Below are 27,033 nucleotides of genomic sequence, written 5' to 3'. Positions count from 1 at the left end.
ATGTGATTCAGGGTCGAATGTGTAAGGCCGAATTCCAATTTGGTGGAATACTTTAAAACATTCAGATATATCACGATTAACCATTTACGAGTTTGACTTGTCATGCAGATACATAAATAGTACTTATCACATGCAACATCCAACAAAACAACAATCAAACAAGAGTGTTAGGTTATTGATTTATTTAACGGTCGTCTATGAATTGTATCTTTTTTCGAAATTCATATTATTTATCATGTGTACATGTATATATTTCATCTATAGAGGTGGGGTGTATGGGGTGGGGGGGGGGGGGGGGGGGGGGGGGTAATAACGACAGGCGGATGTAACGAACAAGCAGTTAGAGAGGTCTCCATATGCATTCAGTCCCTATGTGTTGATAAATTCCTTGATCTTCCCACCACCAGTCACAAATATGGAGCCATGATTGTCCGACCAGAGACCTCGTGGAGAGCGCACACCATCCTGTAACGTGAGAACATCCCTGACATACTCCCCCGACTCTGTCAGCTGTATCACCTTGCTGGTGTTCTTGTCTACAACCAGGATGTCTCCTGTGCTGGTAGTTGAGATACCATAAGGGAAGCTGAGTGCTCTGTCTCCGGTAGGGGCGTATCTCCACACAACATCCCCCTCTGACGTCACACTTGTCACAGACTTCTTCCCCCAGTCAGACACGAGTATGTTGCCCTTGTTGTTGACACGCATGTACCAGGGGTAGGTAAACAGTGTCTCATTGTTGTGTGTAGTGACTGACCTCAGCACGTGTCCCCCCATGTGCAGGATATCAACACAGCGATATGTACCTGCTGCTAGAGATGAAGGACCCAGAACAGCGAGACTGGCGTACCCCTTGCTTGTTGTGATGGTTGAGAGCAGCACCAGGTCAGGGGTCACTTCTACTGTTACAATCTGACTGGAGAATGGGACAAGAACCATCACCTGGTTCTCCTTCAACTGTGTTACACCCCATGGAGAGTCATCCAGGGGAAGTGTACTATGACATGCTTGATTGTTTCCAGTGTAGAAAGATTTCACACACTTGTTGGAGCAGTCAGTGACAACACATGTCTGCATACCATTTGCAAGCAGGACTGTGACGACACGTAGATCAGGTTCCTCCACATCTCTCCCCACCCTGCCGTCAGTCGTGTCAACCATTACCGGAGAAGATTTCAGGCAGGTTCCAGTATGGTATGTGACGTCAATCTTCCCCAGCTGTAGGTCATCTAGGATGTGCTGGACGTTGTCAGTGTCAGGTGTAAACCTGATGTCATCTATTCTCCGCGTGTCTGCTGTGCCTGTGTCCCTGACATCCCCCAACTCTACAGCCCCCGACTCCCAGGCCTGATACGCGTCATACAGGTCCATCTCACAGTCCGATACCAAGGCCTGGTCAATGAACTCACAATGTTGTCTGTACATCTGCACCTCAATCTCTTCAAGCTTTACATCTGCATCAATCTGTGACAGGTGTGTATCTGTATTTGCCTCACTATCTGCTTGTTCGTTACATCCGCCTGTCATTATTACCCCCATACACACCCACATGATAAAAAAATGAATTTCGAAATCAGATACAATTTATAGTCAAATAAATCAATAACCTAACATTCTTGTTTGATTGTTGTTTTGTTGGATTCTTGCATGTGATAAGCCAGTATGAAACAAATCTGTTTACGTGGGAGGCTAGGCACCCTACCACAGTTCAGTGGATTTGCCTCCCTTAGACCAGTGTGTGTTGGTAATTGTAAACCGATCACGTGAAGCACGTGACTGGACTGCATCAAGCCTCTTTCCGCGTACACCAGCAAGCAGCCAAACACATATCTCATAGGCAACTTATTATTTATCCCTTCTCTCCCAGCCCAATTTTGCCTGCTGTTTCAAAGGGGTTTGCATGTTAATATTGTTATGTAGTGTACCCAAACCACAGAGGATGATTGTGTATGTAATGACACAGGATGGACTGCAGCTCACGCCTCACGTTCTGTTTAGCCACGGAGGATGAACTGAACTGTCACCTCTATTCGGGCCCATTTGGTCATGATGTGTATATTCCGGCCCATTTTGGTCATGATGTGTATATTCCGGCCATTTTGGTCATGCTTTTGTAGTTGGGTCACTACATTGCGTCACGATGTGTACCCAGCTAAACCTCGGACGCAAACAATGTAACTGCATTTCTGTGTACTGTGTAACACTGCTTGTCGCGACTTCCGCCCGAACTTTTTTGTATTAAAGCTGCGCCCGTTTTTTGCCACTGATGCATCGTGTTATCGTTTGTTTTATTTCAGTGATTTCAAAGGAAGCCAACCGTATTGTCTTACTCTTCCATAAACCACCGATCTGTCTAACGTTTTCACATTGTTTAGGGACATTACATGGTTATTGATAGTAAAATCAGGTTTACTCACGGTGGTCGTTTTCATAGTTTTACGCCGCGTTCTGAATTATTCCAGCAATATGACGGTGGGGGACACCAGAAAAGGGCTTTACACATTGTATCAATGGCGGTAATCGAAACAGTGTTTTCGGCGTGGGGAGCGAACGCTTTAACCACGAGGCCATCCGACCGCCCCTCTTGTAGATGAGTTGCAGACTACTCGATTGAAGCGGGATCTTTGATTGGACGTCCAAAACTTGAATGAGCTAAACTCTAAAACAGAATTTCAAATACCGAATGTCGGTGTATTTGATTCTTGGCGTCTCTTATTTAATGCTCATACAACCAAACACCTTTTTATGGAAGATGAAGGGACCTACGTAAATCATTCGAGTTATCCGATGCTCGACACAACCAAAATTGATTAGTTTAAAGAAGAAATACGCAGGGACCAAGGTTTTACTTCGGGAAAAGTGTTAGTTCGACACATAAAAGTTCGACACAACGGTGTTTTACATTTCTGGTGTCCTCCACCATGTAATTTCTGGAATAGTGCTAAATGCGACGTAAAATGATACTCACTCACTGCATTATTTCTGACACGAACATTATTACATACTGATGACACAGGTAACCTATTACCAGGGCTGAGTTAACTACGCCCCTATCAACCAGGGAGATAATACTAATTTATGCTGTTGTTTTAGATATGTACACTGCGTATAACATGCACCCAAGGGATATTAATATATCACACATAGGCTAGAACGATGGTATGAAATATCTTTCCGATATTTTCACATAAGCATTTTACATACCACTTCGGTGAAACCAACAAGCGCGGGTATGGTGCTGACAAATCTATTCGATTCGAACTCGCAGTCATAGGTTTCTGGCGAGCATAAGGGTCGCAAATCTGCACAGCGAACTGCGGCGCCTTAGATGACGCCCACTGAAGCCGTATGAGCCATTGTTGAGCCTTTGTTCATACCGTCACAATTTGATTGCCTTACGTCATCTTAACAATAGGATTCATTTAGTGAAGTTTTTTTCTTTAGGGGTGACATTACATACAGTTTCTTTATTATTAGCTAACTTGACTGCAAGTATCTGATTCTTCTAAATTTTGACATCTCCTATGAAACTACTCCGCCTGTCGAGCTGAAACTGTCAATGATCCCAGCTGTCGTATCTCTAAAATACCATATTGATATTTATGATGCCATTTGCTCCCATGACTTAGCCATTTCTAAAGTATCACTATGAAGTTTGATATGTAGCAATTGTGTTGTTGTACGACCTTTGACGTTCATGTACCCCTTTATATCTGATCTCACTGCATTTTCATGGAACCTTCAGGGCATATGCAGCCGAAATTTGAATGATCCCAGCTATACAGCTGCTAAAATGTTCACACTGAATTAAGTCCGGGCTCCTTTAGAAGCCCCTTGATGAGTAGGGCCTAAAGTATACTCACACGCAAAAGAAACGCAAGTGGTTTTAAGCAAATATGTAACAAACACGGAACCATAAATTGATACGAGTTTGAGCATGTAGTGAAGCCTGATGGTGTTATCAATATTTTTGGTTGCATTTTGGAAGCCCCGAGTAAAAACGCAACATAAAAAATGAATCGCCAAACCGCACCATTTCAATGAATATGTGGGTATCATGCACCCATTTCTCGCGAAATCGAAAATGCACGAACTGTCACGAACTGGAGTGGGTATAAAACTGTGGCCGTTTGTTGGACCTACCACTCCTTGGTCAACAGTGCCACGCCTAACTCAATTTCAGAGAAACCAGGCTATCGGACGTTTGGAAGCTGGAGAGTCTGTCCAAGATGTTGCCCGTCATTTCAACGTTAACATAACCGCAATTTACCGTCTCCTGCATCGATACAATGCTACACAGACCACAGGTGACCTTCCTTGGAGCGGTCGTCTTAGGGTCACCACACCTCGACAAGATCGGCAGATTACCCGTCAACACCAGCTCCTAACTGCAAGTGAAAGTGCTCGACAGACCATAAAAACAAATAATTGACACATTAGCCGGGACACTATGATCCGACGTCGACGTTCCAACAACCTAAGATGTCGCCGACCAGCACGTCGTCCTGTTCTCCAACCATGGCATCCATAAACACGACTTCAGTGGTCACAGGGTCTTCTCAATTGGCATCATTGTGAGTGGAGGCGTGTCATCTTTTCTGATGAAAGTCGCTTTTGTGTCTCCCATGCAGACGGAAGAGTCAGATTTTGGCGGGGTCGAGGTGATCGTTTCGCTGACAGAAACGTTGTGGAGAGAGATCCATAAGGTGGACCTAGCGTCATGATATGGGCAGGGATTGGACTTAACGCGAGACGTGGACCCATGTGCTTTCTGAATGTTGGTCTAGGTCGGGAACATGGCGTCACTGCTCAGCGGTATATCGACCAAGTGATCAGACCCACGGTTGTTCCATTTTTTGCACAACATCAACAACACATTTTCCAGGAGGACAACACTCGTCCCCACGTTGCCGGAGCTATCATGGCCTTTCTGCAACAACACAATATCCGTGTTCTACCGTGGCCAGCCCTCAGCCCTGATCTGAACCCCATTGAACTCTTGTGGGATGAGGTTCAAAGGCGTCTGCACAATGTGCGCCCAGACCCTACAACTGCCGATGATCTACGCACAGCTGCTCTGGATGTGTGCAGGAGGATCCCTAGGGCCTTCACAAATCGTCTGATCCACTCAATGTACAGGAGATGTGTGGCAGTGATCAATGTTAATGATGGTCACACCAGGTATTTACTGACATTTTGGGTATTGACCCGAAAAGCCCTTAACATTTGAAAAAACAATTATGTCATCTGCCTTTTAATCCATTAAACTGTCTTCAGTCAAATTTTGTCAATCTTGCCCTTTTAGTATTTCTTGTCTTTACTGTTGAAAAAAAAATAACATGTATACTGCATACTCCACTTGCGTTTTTTTTGCGTGTGGGTATATGTGTTCCATGTTTTGAGGGATCATGAATTTTAACCCTGAATCAACCATTACATCATAACAGTTGGTGTCAACCGTGTTTCATCCAAATATCTGCGTGCATTGGGGATTTTGTTTGGAGACTAGATATGTTTTCAACTGCAGCTGCAAAACCAGATATTGTTTTATATTCTAAGTATGAGCCTTAATATTTCGTTCAAAAAAGTCTGAATCATTATTATTTTTTTCAAGAATTTTCTGGAAGCCTCTTCCCCAAGATATCAAACGGTAGGTCCCTAAGAAAATCCGTGTTTGCTCTAGGCGTCACTATTTGCACTCATAGATAATGCAAGAATGTTGTTTTCTCCAGAATGTTTTGCAGCACTGTATCGCTACCTCACCACAGATATGTGTATCAAAGTAAAGTCAGGTGAATGACAAATGTACAAAGCCTTGTGGCTGTATTTCCTTTCTTAAAATGTGAATGAGTAATTAGATTAACCATCTCGAAAGTCGGAATTACGGAGTATCTGTCCCTCATGGGTGAATGCTGCAGGTCTCGCCAGTGGCTCGCGTCTTTCACCTTTCCTTACCTGGGACAGATCAGCCGTGATTCCTCGTAGTTCCGTGATTACGCTCTTATTCCACCTGTTTCGTTTTCTAAATGCTTGATCTTTTCATAATGTGATGGTGCGTTGATGTAGATCTACACATGATGTGTAATTGCGGTGTACATTACATGCATGTATATTAAAAACATCATTTACTTTAATAATGATACGACATGCTCCAAAACGTTCTCGGACAAATGGCAAATTCTGTGTTTCATCTCACTTTCTGATGGGGCAAGGAAAAGTAAAGATCATCCTCGACTATTTTTTAGTAGTTTAATGCTGTTTGCAGTAGTATTTTATACCTTAACAAAAGGTTAGTCAGGTCGATAGCATTTAGCACGTTAGCGAAAGACGAAAACACGGATAGCGGATCCAAGTACGGTTAATATTCCAATTATATGACGATGGCTTTAAACACACGAACATCTGGACCAGGCAACCCGGTGATGTATGTTTTGAGCGTCAGCGATGAAAGCAATTGACCGAGTCACCGCACTTCACCACCCGATCCATTCAGCAGCCACATACAAAGCATGGCTTGCTAGGCGTCTCCGAAAGAGGTTACACGTTAATATGTCTTCAGCAACCCATGCTTGTCGAAGAGGCGACTGACGTCACCGGGTGGTCAGGCTCGCTGACTTGGTTGATACATGTCACCGTATCACAAATTGCGTGGATTTGATGCCCATGATGTCAATCACTGGATTGTCTCGTCGAGACTCAATTATTTCCAGACCACGTCATAAAGCGTGAATATTTCTGAGTGCGGCATTGAACAGCAATCAAACAAACAAATAATATTGAAGACAATCAGAGACATATCGATACTGATAACTATGCGACATATACCGATATTGATAACTATGAGACACACACTGTTACTTATAACTATCAGATACCCAAGGAAACCGCTTCCTCTCGGTCAACACTAGTAGCCCTCCGTTAGGGTGTTGACAACGATTGCGTTCTCTTTCCTATCAGTGAGTTGACTGCCACTGTGTTCTCTATCCTATCAGTGACTTGTCTACCACTGTGTTCTCTATCCTGTCAGTGAATTGACTACCACTGTGTTCTCTATCCTATCAGTGATGTGACTACCGCTGTGTTCTCTATCCTATCAGTGTTGTGACTATCATTGTGTTCTCTATCATGCAAGTGAGTTGACGACCACTGTGTTCTCTATCCTATCAGTGAATTGTCTACCACTGTTTTCTCTATCCTATCAGTGTATTGTCTACCACTGTGTTCTCTATCCTATCAGTGTACTGACTACCATTGTGTTCTCTATCCTATCAGTGAATTGTCTACCACTGTGTTCTCTATCCTATCAGTGTATTGACTACCATTGTGTCTTTCCTATCAGTGAGTTGACTACCACTGTGTTCTCTGTCCTATCAGTGTATTGACTACCACTGTTTTCTCTATCCCATCAGTGTATTGTCTACCACTGTGTTCTCTATCCTATCAGTGTACTGACTACCATTGTGTTCTCTATCCTATCAGTGAATTGTCTACCATTGTGTTCTCTATCCTGTCAGTGTATTGACTACCATTGTGTTCTCATTCCTATCAGTGAGTTGACTACCACTGTGCTCTCTATCCTATCAGTGATGTGACTACCATTGAGTTCTCTATCCTGTCAGTGAATTGACTACCATTGTGTTCTCTGTTCTATTACTAATGTGTGTTTTTTATGCTGTCAGTGAGTTGACTACTACTTAGTTCTCTGTCCTGTCAGTGAGTTGACTACCAGTGTGTTCTGTATCTTTTTCTAGCTTCGCTGCATGTTCAGTAAGTATTTTTTATAAGAATCAATGCTGATGCTTCAAACCATGATTACTCCCATTGTGAAATCTCAGAAGATATTACTGTATCAGTCTTGGAGGGCTTATACAGACAGAGGATAGTGTACATATACATGTAGCAGATAGCAAGTGATTCATGAATTGTAAACTTTGTTGATAATAATAATGGGGCCACGCCTAAGGCGTCGCATTTCGCTGTGCAGAGTTGTGTCCCTTAGGCACGCCTGAAACCTATGATTGTTGGTTCGAATCCCGGTTCGCCCCGATTATGTTTCTAGGTTTGTCAACACCATACCCGTGCTCGTGGGTTTAAGCAAAATTATAAACGACCCACATCACTTCAATCTGTCCTCCCACATTAATCTGACACGCCGTGATGTAACTGGAATACTTTTCAAAGCGGCGTGAAACCAGGCTAACTCACTCATATTAGTTAGAGGAAAAATATTATGGTGTCCCTTAATGAGATGACATTGATTATATACCATCATCTAGGTACGAGAATCATAGACACTTTATTAACTAACGTTATCAAATTACGTAACTCAAATTACAATGTACTTAATAATCAACTTCAATATTTTTTGCGTTTAAGGCATGCAAAATGAAAATAAACCACGTAGACAATTCTTGGAAAAAAACAGTCAACAAAAATAACTTCAAAGATAATAAAAATAGCCTAGCACACCCTATATCAGTCAATCAGGCCACAGTAGTCCGCTAATTGGCGTGGCCTAATTGTTTGTCTGTTTATGGAAACATAAACGAAAAAAGAAATTTGCATAGTTAGCTAATCAAACGTTATTTACCTTTTTTCCATTAATTACACAATCATAATCATGATTGATGTAATTTTCTTGGGCTTGGCCAAAGGGAAAAACAAAACAAAATCAATTTAAAACAGAGTAAAAAACATTTATTGCAACTCTATAATAGTTATAACTTCCATACACCTACCTAATTTTGTTATTATTATTACTCACAACAGCTGTTGAAGCTGAAAACCGTTCTGAGATGGCCCCTGAACTAGGAAATACAGCCAGCGTTTCCGTAGAGCCCAAAGTTCAAGCGTCCAGTGACTGCTTCGCGTCCCTTGATGCAAAAGCAGTACAGGACATCGTGGATGGGAACCTCTCGACATCTACTGGGCGTAATACCTCCTGGGGAGTTAAAATATTTCGACGTAAGCCATTGAAACATAAAAGAATACATAAACACACATACCTAAAATTCCTACGCAGATTCGATCAACATCAGCGAGAGTTACCTCCCTTACACCATTGCCATGATAGCAATGTAAAGCGTGACCAATGTGTCATCGCAAAACTTGGCAATAATATAATGAGATTGACCAAAATCCCAACGTAAATTTAATATTTTGTTTTGTAAGATTTGAGATATGTTATGCTAAATGGATACAGAAATTTCTTTTTAACACAACCCTGTGCTATTAACAGATTACGCCCACTTACAGTCACATTTGTACCCTGAATAAGGCAATCTCTTCACTTCCAGAATGGCTTGGTTTCCGAGGTTTTGAACCCAAGTTCGAAGAGCTACCTGCTTCTCAACTGAACGAGAAACTGAGGTTCTTTTATGCCGAAGTCAGAAATGCTGAGGGAGATCTTTACTCACAATCGAGTTTTGTTGGGTTGCGTGCTGCCATACACAGGCACATCAGGGGACCGCCATTTGAGCGCAACATAAACATTATCCAAGACCGGGAATTTCACACTGCAAACAATATTTTTCTGTCCATAATAAAATAAAACATAAGCGCGATGGCCTTGACCAGACAACACATCATGCTGCCATTCCCGAGAATGATTTAAAAACAATTCGTGAAAGTTTGGAAACGGAAACTCCCTCCGGCTTGCTTTGTAAAGTATGGTTCGACCTTACACTCGGTTTCGCTCGTCGTGGTAAAGAAAAACAAAGGGATTTATCTGCATCTTCCTGTCGTGTATACACTGATGAACAGGGGTTCAAGTTTATTGAAATGACACACTCCCAAGTCACTAAAAATCACAAAGGGGACCTCAAAGACTCAAATGGGCCCAAAAAACGCAATTAAGGAACATCTGACCAATTCTGTCCTGTAATTTCATTAAAGAATTACATGTCTCTCCTCAATCCCAACAATGGTGCTTCTTACCAGGCTCCCAAGAGACGAATCCACGTCGACGACACCGAATGGTAGACCACGAGGCCAGTTGGTGTAAATGTCATTGGCAATATAATGAAAGAAATTTCTACCAACGCTGGTCTCAAAGTGTATACAAACCATTGTCTTCGGGCAACTGCCGTCACTTGGCTGTCAAACGCACGTATTGAAAGTTGCGAGATTTGCAAAATAACCGGCCAAAAAAACGATGAATTGTTGAAGTCGTATTCCATTGACTCCAGCTCGGCTCAAAAACGACATTATTCGAACATTCTTCAGGGATAGCAGCAGCTGGCTAACGAACGTAATTTGGTACCTGTCCAAGATACAAATATCCTGCCACTGTCCACTGCTCCCGTGAATAACTTCCAATTGTCTAATTCCCATGGTCTCTTTCACATATGTAATTCCACTGTAACAGTAAACAACATTTTCCATCCCAGCTAAGCTGTATGTATAAAATCTTGAACATGTTTGACGTCTCTTGTCACCACTTCTGTTTCAGGCGAGTTGACACCATCTTGTATAGGGGCAAAACAGTATGTACGTCTTTTTTTAAATTTTGATTATTGTATTTTATAGATATGCATAACTACAAATTACAAGTAAGATGAGGAACTGTGATAAAGAATTGAATTTGTGAAATTTCCTGTTGTTTGTAAATTTTCTGAGAAATAGGCTTGAACATGTGACCACCCCTTTCATAAAATGAACCATCGTCATTGGAGCACCGAGGGCGATTGGGTTGCCTAGTGGTTAAAGTGTTCGCTCGTCACGCCGAAGACCCGGGTTCGAATCCCGACATGGGTACAATGTGTGAAGCCCATTTCTGGTGTCCCCCGCCGTGATATTGCTGGAATATTGCTAAAAGCGGCGTAACACAATACTCACTCACTCACTCACTCATTGGAGCACCGTACGGAAATTTTTAATGAAATTTCCGTACATCCATTCAGCATAACATCACGCAAATCTTACAAAACGAAATATTTATCTCCTAAATGTTAATAAAAATTAATGACAACTCTAACTTGTCAGAATTATTTCAAATATATCTTTGAATTTCACATTGTTTTGTTTCGTGTTCAAATTATCTCACTTACTAAATAATATATTCATTACAGTAGAGATATTGCTGTAAAAGTTTGACGGCCTATTTAGTGATTCGATCCTAGAACGAATATTCTCTTCAGTATCGCTAGCCTAACTGTGTCAGTTGAGGTTTCGCCCGCACTTACCTCCCTTGGATGTATGAGGGCGGTGTGTGTCAGGACGGGGAAGTTTCGCGGAAAGCTTTGCCAAACTAGTAGCATGAAATATCAAGACGGAGAATCAGTCAACAGATGAAGTAGTATTGAAAACATCACCTGTGAGTTTAGGGTATGTATTCCGTCGTGTATTCAACAGTGTACTTGTGTTTGTCTTGGTTGGTGATTGTTGTCTGTCCACACGGTGAGACTCCATGTCTTTAGCTGAAGAGAAACCGAAAGTAGAAATACACTGCTGAGGAACAATTCTTGTAGACGTCGGTATTGTCATAAGTTGACACCAAAGTTACTACATGTACATACTTATGTTTACTTTGTTAATGCATATTAAATAACAATGATTCAGAATCATATGCATACATTTCCTCATTCAGTTTCTGTAAATAGGATAGATATTGTTATTATGATGTAGGCTACTACTATATGTAGGATGTAGGATGCCCAACACAAACGTGGTACATTTGTTAAAGAGTGGGTTGTGGGGTCATTTATACTAGTATATGTTGTCTTCCTACACGTGCATGTACATGTATGTAGCAATAGGCTAGAACTATTCCATAGACGGAAATAATCAAATGCAACCAGAAAATAGCTGTCACACCTATCTGTTAGTTTGTACATACTGTAGCCTCAATGTAAAGAGAGTAACAACAGTTGCATGTACGAAATGTTGTCATGTCATCAGCATTATTTATAATGTCAAATTAAATATATAACTTAAATACGGTTGGAATATATAAACCCACTTGATTGTTTGTTTGAATTGCTATAGACCTGTATATGTTATGTGAGGGAAGTACCTCCGAAGTCATTTTCTTCATAAAAACAAAATTAATTTGTGTGATGTCAGTATTTTAGTATTATATTTATATGAGGCTATCAGCACACGTTACACAAAGTCGTACTGTAGCAAAAGAAAGAAAGATGAGGTATACACAACTGGAGAGATAAGAGACAGCCTTAAGTAACAATAGGCAGGTCACATTGGCGGGCTTGGAATTCAGCAACTGCTAATATTAACATCACCAGAAGACAGAACGTTGTCCTTGTCGTATCTCTTTATGAGACTAGTAGGAGCCTTTACAGAACTTGAACTATTCATATTGTAAGACATGTTCCAGTTATGGTGACACCAATCTAGAAAGTACTATTCACATGCATCTGTGGATATTTCATGTTTTCCAGATGGCCACAGCCCAGATTGAGAAAGTGAGAGAATTCCTCACCTGTGTGATCTGCCAGGAACTGTACACAGACCCCTGTACACTGAGGTGTGATCACACATTCTGCAGGAAATGTGTCACAGGATACATCCAAACCAGACCAGATGCAGTACAGTCCAAGACGATCCCCTGTGCCTTCTGTCGACAAGATACCAAGGTCCCCCACCCCACCCGGCCAGTGGAGGAGTGGGCGGGGCAGATCAAACCCAGCATCATTATACAGGGGCTGATTGACACACAGGAATCTGCTACCACAACGGCAGGTGCGACAATGTCTTGTTAATCCACACAATAAGCTAGTGGAAATAATAATTATGACTGTGGAGGTTATAATAAAGTAATCTGTAAGCACATAAAGAGAGATCTCTATCATGCAAGTGCTGGGGATGATTATGAAATGGGTTTAATGGAATAATTTTCCCTTTCCTCACATTACTTGTGATATGTTACATGTCTGTTGTAGTATAGTTTGAGGTATTCTGTTATATTATTACATGCTAATGTAATGTGAAGGACACATTTAAGCTATTGACGATTTCATTCGCAGTTGATGACACCAACAAAAACTGCTCCTTGTGTGACAGACTAGGGGAGACAACTCCGGGGACCTCCTGGTGTCCTGAATGTGAAGAGACCCTCTGTGGTAGATGTGCCAAAATACACCGTATTAGCTCTGGCTCTCGTGACCATGGATTGTGTGACCTGTCTGAAGGGGTGAAGGTTAAGAAGAGACGCAAGGTCATGTGTCAAGAACACAGGTCTGAGCAAGTCAAATATCTTTGTCTGGACTGCAAAAAGTCACTGTGTCAGTCATGCTGTGTGGTCTACCACAGGAAATGTGACTCTGTCGTCACAATCAGCTCTCAGATGACGAGGATAAAGCTTGGGTTATCTCGTAAAGTCAATGGTCTTAAGAAAAAGCTTTTTGGTAAAAGCAAAAACATAGAAAAACAAAAATCAAGAGTAAGTGAAATAAAAGCTAATAAAGCGTCCGTAAAAGAACACATCAGATCAACTACAAACAGACTCGTCGAACACATCAAGCACAAGGAAAAGAAGCTGTTAGATGAATTGGATGCAAAAACAGATACTCATATCTCTCAGGTTCGGGCAGCTATAAAGCTTGAAGAGATTGAGATGCAGATGTACAGACAACATTGTGAGTTCATTGACCAGGCCTTGGTATCGGACTGTGAGATGGACCTGTATGACGCGTATCAGGCCTGGGAGTCGGGGGCTGTAGAGTTGGGGGATGTCAGGGACACAGACACAGCAGACACAAGGAGAATAGATGACATCAGGTTTACACCTGACTCTGACAACGCCCAGCACATCTTAGATGACCTACAGCTGGGGAAGATTGACGTCACATACCAGACTGAAACCTGTCGGAAATCTTCTCCGGTAATGGTTGACACGACTAACGGCAGGGTGGAGGGAGATGTGGAGAAACCTGATCTACGTGACGTCACAGTCCTGCATGTAAATGGTATACAGACATGTGTTGTCACTGACTGCTCCAACAAGTGTGTGAAATCTTTCTACACTACAAACAATCAACCATGTCAAAGTAGACTTCCCCTGGTTAACTCTCCATGGGGTTTAACACAGTTGAAGGGGAACCAGGTGATGGTTGCTGTCCATGACTCCAGTCAGATTGTAACAGTAGAAGTGACCCCTGACCTGGTGCTGCTCTCTACCATCACAACAAGCAAGTGTTACATCAGTCTCGCTGTTCTGAGTCATTCATCATTAGCAGCAGGTGGTTGTGGCTGTGTTGATATCCTGGACATGGTGGGACACGTGCTGAAGTCAGTCACTACACACAACATTGAGACACTGTTTACCTACCCCTTCAACATGTGTGTCAACAACAAGGGCAACATACTCGTGTCTGACTGGGAGAAGAAGTCCGTGACATGTGTGACGTCAGAGGGGGATGTTGTGTGGAGATACGCCCCTACCGGAGACAGAGCACTCAGCTTCCCTTATGGTATCTCAACTACAGGCACAGGAGACATCATGCTTGTAGACAGGGACACCAACAAGGTGATACAGCTGACAGAGTCGGGGGAGTATGTCAGAGATGTTCTCACGTTACAGGATGGTGTGCGCGCTCCAAAAGGTCTCTGGTCGGACAAACATGGCTCCATATTTGTGACTGGTGATGGGAAGATCAAGGAATTTATCAACACATAGGGACTGGATGCATATGGAGACCTCTCTAACTGCTTGTTCGTTACATCCGCCTGTCATTATTACCCCCATACACACCCCACCTCTATAGATGAAATGTACACATGATAAATAATATGAATTTCGAAATCAGATACAATTCATGGACGACCGTCAAATAAATCAATAACCTAACACTCTTGTTTGATTGTTGTTTTGTTGGATTGTTGCATGTGATAAGTACTATTTATGTATCTGCAAGACAAGTCAAACTCGCAAATGGTTAGTCGTGACATATCTGAATGTTTTAAAATATTCCACCAATTTGGGATTCGGCCTTACACATTCGACCCTGAATCACATGTACTTTAATGTTCAGTACAGCTGTAGGTGTGAAATATTTCATTACAATTCTGAATTAACCCTTTACAATATGGGACACACACCTGAAACCTCGGATTGTGGGTTCGAATCCCCGATTTGCACTGGTGATGTTTCTTGGTGTCTCTGCTCCGCACCATACCCGTGCTCGTGGATTTCACCAAAGTGGTAAACGTCAAAGACCTACATCACTTTAGCTTTCCTCCAACGTCACACTGACACTCCGTGATACACAATGAAACACTCTTCACAGTGGTGTTAAACCTAACTCACTCACTCACTATACAATATGACATGTTGGATAAAGTCTTTACAATATGACATTGTGGATATTCTCTTATAATACGATATGATAAATGGACCTTTCCGATTTTTGACAGATTTTAAACTTAAGGTTCTTTCTTCCTCCCGGTCTGACATTTAGCACAAAGGCTTGGGAACCTGCTTTTAATGATAATAAGAATGACTGCAAAGGAAGCCTTACTCTTGTCTTACTCTTCCATAAACCACCGATCTCTCCAAAGTTTTCCTGTTGTTCAGGTACATGGTAATCGATGGTAAAGTCAAGTTTACTCAGGGCACGTGGTTTCACTAGTTCTAGCAGATGAGTTGCCCACTGCTCGATTGAAGTGGGATCTTTGATTGGACGTCCAAAAGTTAGAAGGGACCTACGTAAACACTTCAAGTTATCCGAGGTTTGACACAACCGAAAATAATGAATAACGTACGAATACGCATGGAAAAGCGTACGTTCGACTGAACGGTGTTTAACTGTACAAACTAAATGCTAATTGTGTCTTTGTATTGTGGCTGATGGTGTTTGATGGCACTCCATCGTCGTGCATCGTTGCTCCAACTTTCAACCACGGGTTTGCCTGCTACTGATTCAGTTACTAGTATGGCACCGTGGTCACAGTGTTCACTGGCGATCGTCATGCCGAAGACCCTGGTTCGATCCCAACCCCCTCCCCACCCCCGTACGATGCGAAAAGCCACCCGTGCCCCCTGAAGCCATATGGAATCACAACACTTCATTGTTGAGCCTTCAGTTGATTGCCTTACGTCATCTTAACAATAGGATGCATTCAGTGAAGTTTCATAAGTTTTTCTTAATTAGTAGCTCACCTGAATGAAACTTCTTTCTTCTCGTTATTCGACATCTCCTCTGAAACTACTAGGCCTATCAATCTGAACGTTTAATGATCTCAGGTATCGTATCTCTAACAGTGCTGCCATTATTCGACCCGATTTTAAACATGGCCTTACCGGCGGCCATTTTCACATTCAATGTCATTTGCTCGAATGAACGAGCCATGTCAAAGTATCATCATGAAGTTTGATGTGTAGCATGTGTAATGTTGTACGACGTTTGACGTTCATGCACCCTATTTTCTTCCAGTCTCACTGCACTTTTGACATTTTCTTGGAAACTTAATTGCGTATGCAGAAAGATTCCAGCAATAGTGTTGATTAACAAGTACTCACGTAAGTCCAAACAAGGCACATTTAGAAGCCCTTTGATGTGTGCTCCACTTTCTTTTAGGGATTTTTTAATCTTGATTCAACTATGACAGCATGATAGTTGGTGTCGCCAAAGTGAAAATACTGTAGATGTAAAATCAGCACCTTAGACCCCACCGCCCACAAGATTGCAACCGTGTTCGCAACGATTATGCTTCTATGTTTGTCAGCACCATACCCGTGCTCTTGAGTTTAACCGAAGTGGGAAACGCCTGAGACCTGCATCATTTCGAACTTTCCACCCACATTAATCTCACACGCCGTGATGTAACTCGTATACTTTTCAAAGCGGCGTTAAACCCAACTCACTCACTCATATTAATTAACAGAATAATATTACAGCGTCTCTTAATGAGACAGTGATTATATCCCTTTACACTTGAATCACTTAAATAACTTAAAGACTGCTTATTTATATTAATCATTCATCTTGTTCAGCGCAATATTAATGATACAACCAAAGCATCGCCCAGCCAGGCCGCAAATGGGCGCGGCCTAATTGTTTGTCTGTTTATAGAAACATAGACGAAAAAACAACAACATTTTCTTGGTCAGCCAATCAAATGCCATGGAATAACTATTTTTTATTTATTGTCATTATCATCAAATGTATGTAGTCCAAACATTGAGCTACCACTAGTACACCGAGAGGTCACGTGTAATGTATGGGGGTAAACGTACTCTCCCTGAGCCCGACGTCTGTGTGCAACGTTACACAAATAGACATACCCGTACCCCATCAACCTGAAAACGCTATTATGCTGGACAGAGTAACATGCAACTTTAGTTATCACCGGTCCACGACCAGTTGTATTGATCTTAAAAGCGTCTGGTCTGTGCCAGTTCAGGATTTTATATTTGGTCGCCATAGTAAAGTATGTATTCAGCCTTATCATAAACAATTTGTCATACAGAATAAAGAAGAGCCGGGGTTTATTGATTAGGTTTACTAAGTAATATAATCAAGTGTGGACAATTGCAAGATGCTTATTTATTTTGAACGAGTCGAGAATGCCGAGTACAGTTTACAAGAACATGCAATGTCCTGTTCAACATTGAAGAGTAGTAACTGTCGAGTATTACAGAAAATCAAAACTCCAGTCACGTGAAAATGAAATTGAATGTAGACATTTGCATACAGTGCGCGTTCCATAACCCACACTCAAGTTCTAATGAAACTTTCGTTATTTTATGTTTGTGTTACAAAGACATTTTATTTGATCTCAATAGCTATCATACAAATCGTAAAGTTTATTTTAATAATTTGACTATTATGACTCGACAAGTGGGTATTACGGATAAGAACATAGATTCAAGCAACCCATGCTTGTTGTCAGAGGCGACTTATTGATCAGATGTCGAGCTTCGTCAACTGCATGATGTCAATCACAAGGTTATCTTGCCCATAGCTGTGCTATCTCTGCGGCGTTAAACAACAAAGACGAACCTTGTGCTACACCTGTATCGCAAACCTATATAGGAGCAAGAAAGCAGTTTTCATTCCGTTCGCTTTATTAAAATGGAAGGTATCGACATGATAACGTATTGTCATTGCCCTTCTCAGAAATCAGAAACAGGGAACAAAATCAGATAAAAATCCCCATCTAATTTCATTACTATCATACTCCAAGGCAAAATGTAGAGATACTATCAAAGTCAGATAATATGATGTCTGGCCCTTATCACGCACACTGCATAGCTAGACCAGTCTCGGAATATATGACTTTCCTGTTGTATCCACTGTATTGTCAGCAGGTTTGTGTTTGTTTCATCAGTAATATACTGAACCAAATTAAAAACTTCACAATCCTAAAATTTTAACATTTTTTACCAGTTCTCATTGTGGGCCCTTATTGTGTATTTAAACAGTAATGGCCACGCATTGTCTTCAGATAACACCTGTTTTTGTGCAAATGAATCGATCAAAATCATGTGCACAGCACTATAATGGCAACAGTGTTTTTTCACGTGCAACTGGTCACGTGGCCATAATACCGCACGTGTTTTCAGCCATATTTGTTAGCAGTCATTAACAAAAAAAGAAAAACACAAGAAAAGAAAAGTCGGGAACGTCTGTAGTTGAAGTCGCAAGGACGATGGGTTGTAGTCGACGGACTGTTTATGATTTACAGACGCGTCTACAGCAAACGGGTACCACCGCTGATCGCCCTCGGCCAGGTCGACCACGTGTGACGTCACATGCAGAGGATCGTCAGATTGGCTTACGTCACCTCCGCAACCGATTTTTGACGGCTACATTAACCAGAAATTAACTGTTTAAGGGTAGACTGAGTGCGCAAACTGTTCGAAACCGTCTGAGAACTGCTCACCTTCAAGCACGACGGCCATACTGCGGGCCGATTCTGACTCAATTGTGGGCACAGCGACACTTACGATGGACTCAGAGGAATTGGAATCAAGTCGTCTTCAGTGAATCCCGAATTAACTTCGATTTGCTGATGGTAGGGCGAGGGTGTGGAGGCGCCGTCATGAACGTTACGCCCAGTGTTGTGTACAGGAAGTTGACAGATTTCGAGGCGGAAGTGTCATGGTGTTGGGTGCTTTCTGTGGCAATGCACGTTCCAGGCTTTTGTCATCCGTGGCAACCTCAACGCTGCTGCTTACCGCGACCAGAACTTCTGCCTTTTATGGCAGCACATGGACCCGGTTTGATCTTCCAACACGGCATTGCCAGACCCCACACAGCAATTGTGACAAGGAATTTCCTTCAGAATGCGGGAGTCAACGTCATAGACTGGCCGTCAAAGTCCCCCGACCTCAATCCCATCGAACACGTCTGGGATACTCTTGCCAGAAGTCTGCGCACCCTCCAGAACCAACCACATAATTTGCAAGATCTTGGCACCATTTTGCAGCAACAATGGCGTCGTCTTCCCAATCATGTGTTCACAAGCATCACAAGGTCCATGCGGAGGCGTTGTGTGGCAGTTGTCAACGCACATGGCCATACACGCTACTGAACTTGTGTGCCATCAGATTCTCGTGCTTGGGACTTGTTACAACTCACTCACTCACTGTCTCAGTATGTAATTTTGCATGTACCAGTGCACGTATTGCATTGCAGGTATCAAAGTGTACGAAGTGTGATGCAGTGTGTTTAATAAGTGAGTGAGTGAGTTGGGTTTAACGCCGTTTTTAACAATATTCCAGTTACATCACGGCGTGTCAGCTTAATGTGAGAGGAAAGCCCGAAGTGATGCAGGTCTCAGACGTTTACCACTTCGGTGTAACCCACGAGCACGGGTATGGTGCTGACAAACCTAGAAACATAATCGGGGCGAACCGGGATTCGAACCCATAATCATAGGTTTCTGGCGTGCCCAAGGGACGCAACTATGCACAGCGAATTGCGGCGCCTGAGACGACTGGGCCACCCGTGCCACCGTGTTTAATAACCGACCATTCGGTTATCTTGGCATAACTCGGAGGAATGTTAAAACGTTGTATCCGAGAAAAGTACTAGGAAAAGAAATTTAGTCAGGTTTACTTAATAGTATTTTTTAATATTCTATTAATGTTCTGAAAAGTGTATTGTGCACAAATATATACTTCCTACACTGTCTTGTCCATTACTATCTATCACGTGAACATATTACACGGAAGTGGAGTCCGATTAAACAAAGTCTATTTTAGGTATAACAATTAACTTGAACGTAGTTCTACGAATCAGTAAAACGAAAATGCAAACGAATACCAGGAAATATGATTAACTTTTCCCTAACCGGTTGTTTCAATGAGGAAATAGACTGTTCCGATTCTGGTCGCCATAGAATGCCCCTTCCAGTTTCATAAACATTTTATTTGTATGGAAAAGAAATGCCTTCGTTAAATCTTGTAATGTAACACCGTGGCAGTCAGGGTCGCGGCCTAGCTAGGACGCCAAAAACATCGATATCAAACCGTATTTCCTCCATTAGACGCGAGGCCGTCTATTAATTTTCCCGAGAGCCCTTGACTCGGCGTGTATTAGAGACCTGGCGTGCATTAAGAACCTGGCGTGTAATAGAGGAAATATAGATAGTTTTACAGTTCATATGGGGGTGATCGATCGGCAGACATTTTTTAATGAATCGATTTGTCAGCTATCGATGTATTAATACGCACGTTTTTTGTGCGTGAAGTTGCTTAGTATATTTGAAAGGGGTTTCTGTAGCAAAAGGAAACCTCTTTTTAACCAATCAGAATCAATGTCATGTAGAATGAATAACAATCTTAGTTTTGTTTGTTAGTTGTTTATATTCCAGCTCCCACACATGGGTATCTGTGATTACACCCATTGATAAAATAATTAATTAATTAATAAAAATGACATACTGATAGTATCAAAGTGGCATAATTCTCAGTTGCAGCCTGATGCGACGACATGACCTCCATGAACTCTTGTTCGGCAACCACAGGCCCCTTAAACCGTGCGACCTCCAATACCTCCAATATGTCGAGCGCTTGGCTCCACAAGGATGACCTCGTCAACCAACACCTCCCCGACCTCCAGTCTGTCGAACACGTAGACCAAAAATGACCTCGTATACCAACACCTCCTCGACCTCCAATATGTCGACCACAAAGATGACCTCGCGAACTGACACCTCTCAGAACTCAGTATGTCGACCACGTGCCCCCCCCCCCCCCCCCCCCCCCCCCCAAAAAAAAAGGACCTCGTAAACCAACACCTCCCCGACCTCCAATATGTCGACCACGTGGCTCCATAAAGATGACCTCGTTTACCTACACCTCTCAGACCTCCAGTATGTGTGTCGACCACGTGGACCCTCATTGATGACTTCATGGTCTGACACCACCCAGATCTCCACATCCAACCCAAATACCTCCAGAATGTCGACCGTGTGGCCCCTCAAAGATGACCTCGTTCATCGACATCTCTCCGACCTCCAGTATGTCGACCGCGTGGCCCCTTAAAGATGACCTCGTTCATCGACATCTCTCCGACCTCCAGGATGTCGACCGCGTGGCCCCTCAAAGATGACCTCGTGAACCGACATCTCTCCGACCTCCAGTATGTCGACCGCGTGGCCCCTCAAAGATGACCTCGTGAACCGACATCTCTCCGACCTCCAGGATGTGGACAGCATAGCCCCTCAAAGATGACCTCGTGAACCGTCACCTCCGATACACCCAGTATATCGACCACGTGCATTTACATAAATTTGTCGGACAATGAGTGAGTTTCATTGCAATGGGTTATTGTCCAATGCCAATCTCCCCGTCTGTCGATGTATATATGTAAGTTGAAGGGACCTACATAAATACGTGTTATCCGAGGTGCGACACAACCGATGATGGGGAATATAGAATGAATACGGTGTTTGATTGTACATACATCTTACAAACCTCTCTATCTTATCAATCCGCAAATATATGTATAGATATTCGTTCTATTATCAAACGAGAATAATTAATTTTATCCGCCTACGGTCCACGGATAAAGTTCAACGCCAAATGTACAAATGAACAATCATGTTCCTGGAACTCAATAAATTGTTGCGATTACATAGTTATACCACGTGACATTTTATATCCTCATTGATATAGTTCCAATCATTCAATTCATGCAACGCATCCTACATTTCAATACTTTGATTGAGCAGTACGGTCGGTGTATAGTAACTAGCGCATTGGATTCAAAAGTTTCACGCTACGTGTGTTACTCCTGATTAAGCAGCGCCATGCTACTGAAACCTTTACATATATCTGTGCCGATTAATTTTAAAAGGCAATAGAAAGTTAATGGACATGTTTGATCCTGTTTTATGGTATTATTATGCACACGTTTATAGGTTGATAAGGAAACAAACGTCATACTTCAAGTACTGCGTAAGTAATCTGGTATCAATTTACAACAGCGTTCGAGGAACCTGTTTGGAATTCACCTGTGTTCTCATGACCCAAGGAACTGTAAACGTGAGTGTGTCTTATTTTAACCATCACTAGAGATGTTGTTACCAGTAACTCTATATATGCACTCAGAGGAAAATACATTTTTGCCAGGCCTATGATTGTCAGTGAGTGAGTTGAGTTTAACGCCGCTTTTAACAGTATTACAGTTATATCGCGACGTGTCAGCTGAATGGGGGAGGAGTGATGTAGGTCTCAGGCGTTTACCACTTCGGTGTAACCTACGAGCTGACATGGTGCTGATAAACCTCGAAACATAATCGGGGCGAACCGGGATTCGAACCCACAATCATAGGTTTCTGTCGTGCCCAAGGGATGCAACTCTCTACAGCGAATCGCGGCGCCTTAGACGACTATGGTTGTCAATGACAGTTGTGGTCATCTGCCGCATGTACCATATTACCCTATGCCTTTGAATCGTTCGTTGATCCGAGGGGAAATCGTGTGACCTGCTCGTCCGAGGCGCCACATTTCGCTGAGCGGGCCAGAAACCTATGGTCGCTGGTTGGAAGCCAAGATTTCGGTTTTAGGTTTTAGGCTTTAGGTTTCATAACACCAAAGTGTTTCTCCAAACTGGTAAACGTCTGAGACCTGCATGAATCTGACACGCTTTGATAAATACTGCAGACAGCTGTGTTTAACCAAACTCACGCACTCGTTAATCCAAACTTTTGTAACCAGCCACGGTCCGGATTAAAGGGGTCTCACTGTAGAGTGTTGGTTGTCGGCTTGTGAAGCAGGGTTGGGTGCCTGTGTAAGGCAGGCAGCGTATATTTGCACAGATAAGAGTCACAAGTCGCCACATCGTGGTGTTTTATGCAAGCAGATCATCCATGACCACTAACTTAAGGTCGAAAGAACAACAAATCTACGATACAATAAAACAGGACTACATTTATCCTGTGGTGTGTGTGTAGCTGATTTCTTAAAACATCTGTCGGCGTCATTTCTGGTGGCCCAGTCGTTTTTTGCGCCGCGATTCGTTGTGCAGAGTTGCGTCCCCTGGGCACGCCAGAAACCTATGATTGTTGGTTTGATTGTGGGCTTTCCTCCCACATTAAGCTGACACGCCGTGATATAACTGGAATAATGTTAAACGCGGCGTTAAACCCAACTCACTCACTCACTCACTATGGCATCATGTCAAAGAGCATCGCGCTTTGTTTTTTCTACAACCCGCATACACAAAACCATTTGCCAAAAAAACGACATAAATATTTTCTTATTTACATGACTCTGCCTCCGTGGTCTAATGGTAGACAATCCGCCCCGAGAGCGGTTGGTCTGGGGTTCGGTCCCAGGCCGCGTCGTACCAAAAGACGTTAAAAGTTGGTACTTGTTTGTTACCTTGTCTGGGTCTAAACAAGAACTTGTCGGCACGGAGTATACTGTATGTGATTCGGGTATTCGTGTTAAACTGCGGCATTGTATCTCAGTGGGCTGGCGCTATATATTCGGCATCAGTCCGGACTCGTTCAAGCACCCCTTCCCCCCCCCCCCCCCCCCCCCCCCCCCCCCACACACACACACACACACGTGTCAAAGAGCATCGGGCTTTGTTTTTTCTACAACCCGCTGCACACACACACGTGCTTTCACGTCGCTATATAAGTGCAATAATCTTGGACGCGACGTTAAACCCCATTTAACCTCACCACACATGACTCTCACGCTATATTAAAGTCTCAATGGTACTTTCTCTGTTTCAGTTTCAGTTTATGACAGCCATTCGGAAGTGTAACATTCTGTGCGTGTAGTCGAACTGACGCAAGTACTATCGTCAGAAACACCACGCAAGTTACGTTGTCTTAACACGCTGACTCATTAAAACGCAGGTTCCTATCCCTTACAGATGTCCAACAGTACAGATCTAGGAAATATAATTCCAAAAAGTCAAGCCTCAGGACCACGCCCCAGTAAAAAGAAAAACAATGGAGGAGGGGTAGGAACAGTGTCCCTCGAAATGTCCTACCCCTTTATGGTCAACCTCCGAATCAGCAAGGAGATAAATGAAACTTGCTCCATGATCGACCTGCTCAATACACAGCTCACAAAGACAAGGCTACAGCAGAGTGAAAGAATTGAGCAAACTCTTCTTTGTCAATGTTTAGACGTTTGCAAAAGATATGAAACTAAAGATAGCAACAAGCACACTCTTAAAACTCAAACGTTCTCTTTGGCCTTGTTCACAAATGAATTGGTGAACAAAAATGTTGATCCGAATGAGCCTTTGTCTTATTTTGACTGGGATAAGGTTGCATCCTTAGAAATAGTTAGGTGTCAACCTGATGCAAGTATTCCTAAGAAACAGGAGAATTATGACGATTTGAACAAGCGCCAACAGCATCGACGACGGACACTTATCAAGCAACAATCCAAGAAGAGTCTGTCTTTTCTCACCCAGTATCAACTGGTCCCCAAAGCCATCATCAGTACTTCGTCCTGTGGACAAGAGGTTCAAATCAACTTTGAAAATAAAGGTGATAAATCGTCGGGGTCTACGTGTGATAGCCTCCGCTCTCTCGTCGGTGTCATGGACAGGTTTTGTGTAAGCGAGGCTGCCTATCATGAAATTACACAGTTATATCCAAATCTACCACGCACTCATTCCGTGATAAATACCCGTCGAGAAATGACTGCCACTCTCGCCATCAGTCGAGTGCCAGGAGAAGTTAATGGAGCGATGGTTAGCTTCAGACAGGAACTAGATAAAAGGTTGAAGGAAAAAATACTTGAAAACCCAAATCTGAAGGAAGTCATGGTTCAATTAAGCAGTGATGGAACCCATGTAAGTCGCATATCGAACTACGTAATATTTGCCTTTCGGTTGGTAGACGCAACGTACACGGATAATCACAGTGCTGATAACGTCATAACTCTGGCTATCTTAAACTGCAGAGAAGATTATTTCAAACTCAAAACTTCATTACAGCCTCTATGCGAAGAAATTAACTCAGTCATTGAAGCAGGGCGAGTTCATATTGATGACAAGGAGATAGCAGTTAATATTGTGTTCTGTGCTGACATGAAGATGATCCTCACAATGATGGGGCTTGGGGGAGTCTCTTGCAATCATTCCTGTCCTTGGTGCTTAGTGCATAGGGATGACAGGCACAACATGACACACCCATTGGACTACTTCAACAGCGACAACATGATGAGGAACTGGCAAAGAGTAACAGAACATGCTGTAAAACGCGAGTATGGGGTCCATCATACTCCTTTCCTGAAAATAGAGATGGAGGACTTTATTCTGGATGAGCTGCATCTCCTGCTCCGGATTACGGACGTCTTGGAGAAGAACCTGATAAATGATGCAATGACTCGAGATAAAGAGCGTGCAGCAGTGAAGGAGAACCCTAAACATATGGGTGAACTTGTAAAGGCTATCAAATCCTGTGGGGTGCCATTTTCTTATTGGGAGGAAAAGGAAACAAAGAAACTGAAATGGACAAGTTTGAATGGGCTGGAAAAAAGAAAACTTCTGTCTAAACTTCCACAAGCATTGAAAGGGAAGCTTCAATCAAACACTGAGGAGAAAGTCCTAAGCTTGTGGAAGCTGTTAGACGATATCTACAGCACCATTACCGCCTCTGAGCCCATGAGAGCAGAAGAAGTCTTCAAGTTATCACAAACTTGGGTAGAAACGTTCTTGTCACTTGGCCCTCACTTATCAGGATACACTGAAAAGAACGTAACCCCTTATGTTCATTGCATGGTGTACCACGTACCGTTTATGCTACGAAAATTTGGTACATTGAGAAAATTCAGCTGCCAAGCATTTGAGAAGCACAATGATGTTGTCAAGAAAATACATCAGCGGAAATCTAACAAGTGGGACCCCACCGTGGAGGCCCTACAGATCTGCAAACGCATGGAAGAAAGTTCCAAGTCCAAAAGAGACAAGCGACAATACACCAAGCGCAGACCTAAATACTGGAATGAGGAGATACGTGAAGTTCGAAGCGCAAAGCGAGCAAAACTGGATGAAATAAACAGTCAAGCGGTTCAACCTGCTGATCCGTGAGCATAACTGTTCCCAATTTAAGAGACTATATTCAAGAAATGGGCGTCAAAACTAAGGCAAAAAGTCGTGAAGGACTGCTGAAAGAGGATTCGTGATCGTGACAACTTTGTTCCTTTCACTTCAAATGAACTGTTTTAATGAATAGGAATATTTTAGAGTCTGTAAAGAAACTGTGTTACTTTGTACTTAACATGTCAAATCTCGTTTTGAGTTTCCACGACTAACCGTTTTGAAAAACTCAACTTAATCATTTCTATGGATGTATTGGTGATTCAGGTGTACCTTTGTTACGCCTTGTCATACGTGGTTCAGTTACAAACCTGTTTAGTACAACGTCATTTGTAAGCAGGTTCAATATCTCATTTTACAACTCGTCTACTTCAAGTAATCTGAAACTGATTCCTCGGGAATTAGTTATCACGTTATACACGTCGTGGGGCTGGCCTTGGGGAATGTTATGATAACGATTCATCGTGACACTGTGTATGTGTCATCACGCTCGGTTACCCGCTATGACAGTGATGTGATGTCATAGGTAGGCACATACACAAAGGTTATA

General features: G+C 42.6%; 3 protein-coding genes across 3 annotated transcripts; 2 read left to right on the top strand and 1 right to left on the bottom strand.

Annotated features, from left to right (window-relative positions):
* Positions 1 to 307: 307 nt before the first annotated feature.
* Positions 308 to 1,527, bottom strand: LOC125378089. Its single transcript, XM_048392938.1, has one exon. It carries the CDS (start codon positions 1,525 to 1,527, stop codon positions 370 to 372), a length of 1,158 nt encoding a protein of 385 aa, XP_048248895.1. The 3' UTR covers positions 308 to 369.
* A 9,662-nt stretch (positions 1,528 to 11,189) lies between these two features.
* Positions 11,190 to 14,806, top strand: LOC125378004 (E3 ubiquitin-protein ligase TRIM56-like). The gene is made up of 3 exons (XM_048392529.1): positions 11,190 to 11,325; positions 12,399 to 12,699; positions 12,984 to 14,806. Exons 2-3 carry the CDS (start codon positions 12,399 to 12,401, stop codon positions 14,633 to 14,635), a joined length of 1,953 nt encoding a protein of 650 aa, XP_048248486.1. The 5' UTR covers positions 11,190 to 11,325; the 3' UTR covers positions 14,636 to 14,806.
* Positions 14,807 to 22,237: 7,431 nt separating this feature from the next.
* Positions 22,238 to 27,007, top strand: LOC124132572. The gene is made up of 2 exons (XM_048392528.1): positions 22,238 to 22,453; positions 24,157 to 27,007. Exon 2 carries the CDS (start codon positions 24,300 to 24,302, stop codon positions 26,472 to 26,474), a length of 2,175 nt encoding a protein of 724 aa, XP_048248485.1. The 5' UTR covers positions 22,238 to 22,453; positions 24,157 to 24,299; the 3' UTR covers positions 26,475 to 27,007.
* Positions 27,008 to 27,033: the final 26 nt, after the last annotated feature.

Source organism: Haliotis rufescens, unplaced genomic scaffold, assembly GCF_023055435.1.
Source record: "Haliotis rufescens isolate VD_foot unplaced genomic scaffold, xgHalRufe1.0.p SCAF_11, whole genome shotgun sequence".
Classification (NCBI taxonomy): Eukaryota; Metazoa; Mollusca; class Gastropoda; order Lepetellida; family Haliotidae; genus Haliotis; species Haliotis rufescens.
The sequence above is the reverse complement of the archived record's forward strand: the minus strand, read 5'-3'. Positions and strand labels throughout refer to the sequence as shown.

Bases quoted from the DNA above. Each gene is read 5' to 3' on its own strand.
- LOC125378089 (XM_048392938.1), bottom strand. From the start codon at position 1,527: ATGACAGGCGGATGTAACGAACAAGCAGATAGTGAGGCAAATACAGAT.
- LOC125378004 (XM_048392529.1), top strand. From the start codon at position 12,399: ATGGCCACAGCCCAGATTGAGAAAGTGAGAGAATTCCTCACCTGTGTG. The intron at 12,700-12,983 runs GTGCGACAATGT...TTTCATTCGCAG, and splicing joins ATCTGCTACCACAACGGCAG to TTGATGACACCAACAAAAAC.
- LOC124132572 (XM_048392528.1), top strand. From the start codon at position 24,300: ATGTCCAACAGTACAGATCTAGGAAATATAATTCCAAAAAGTCAAGCC.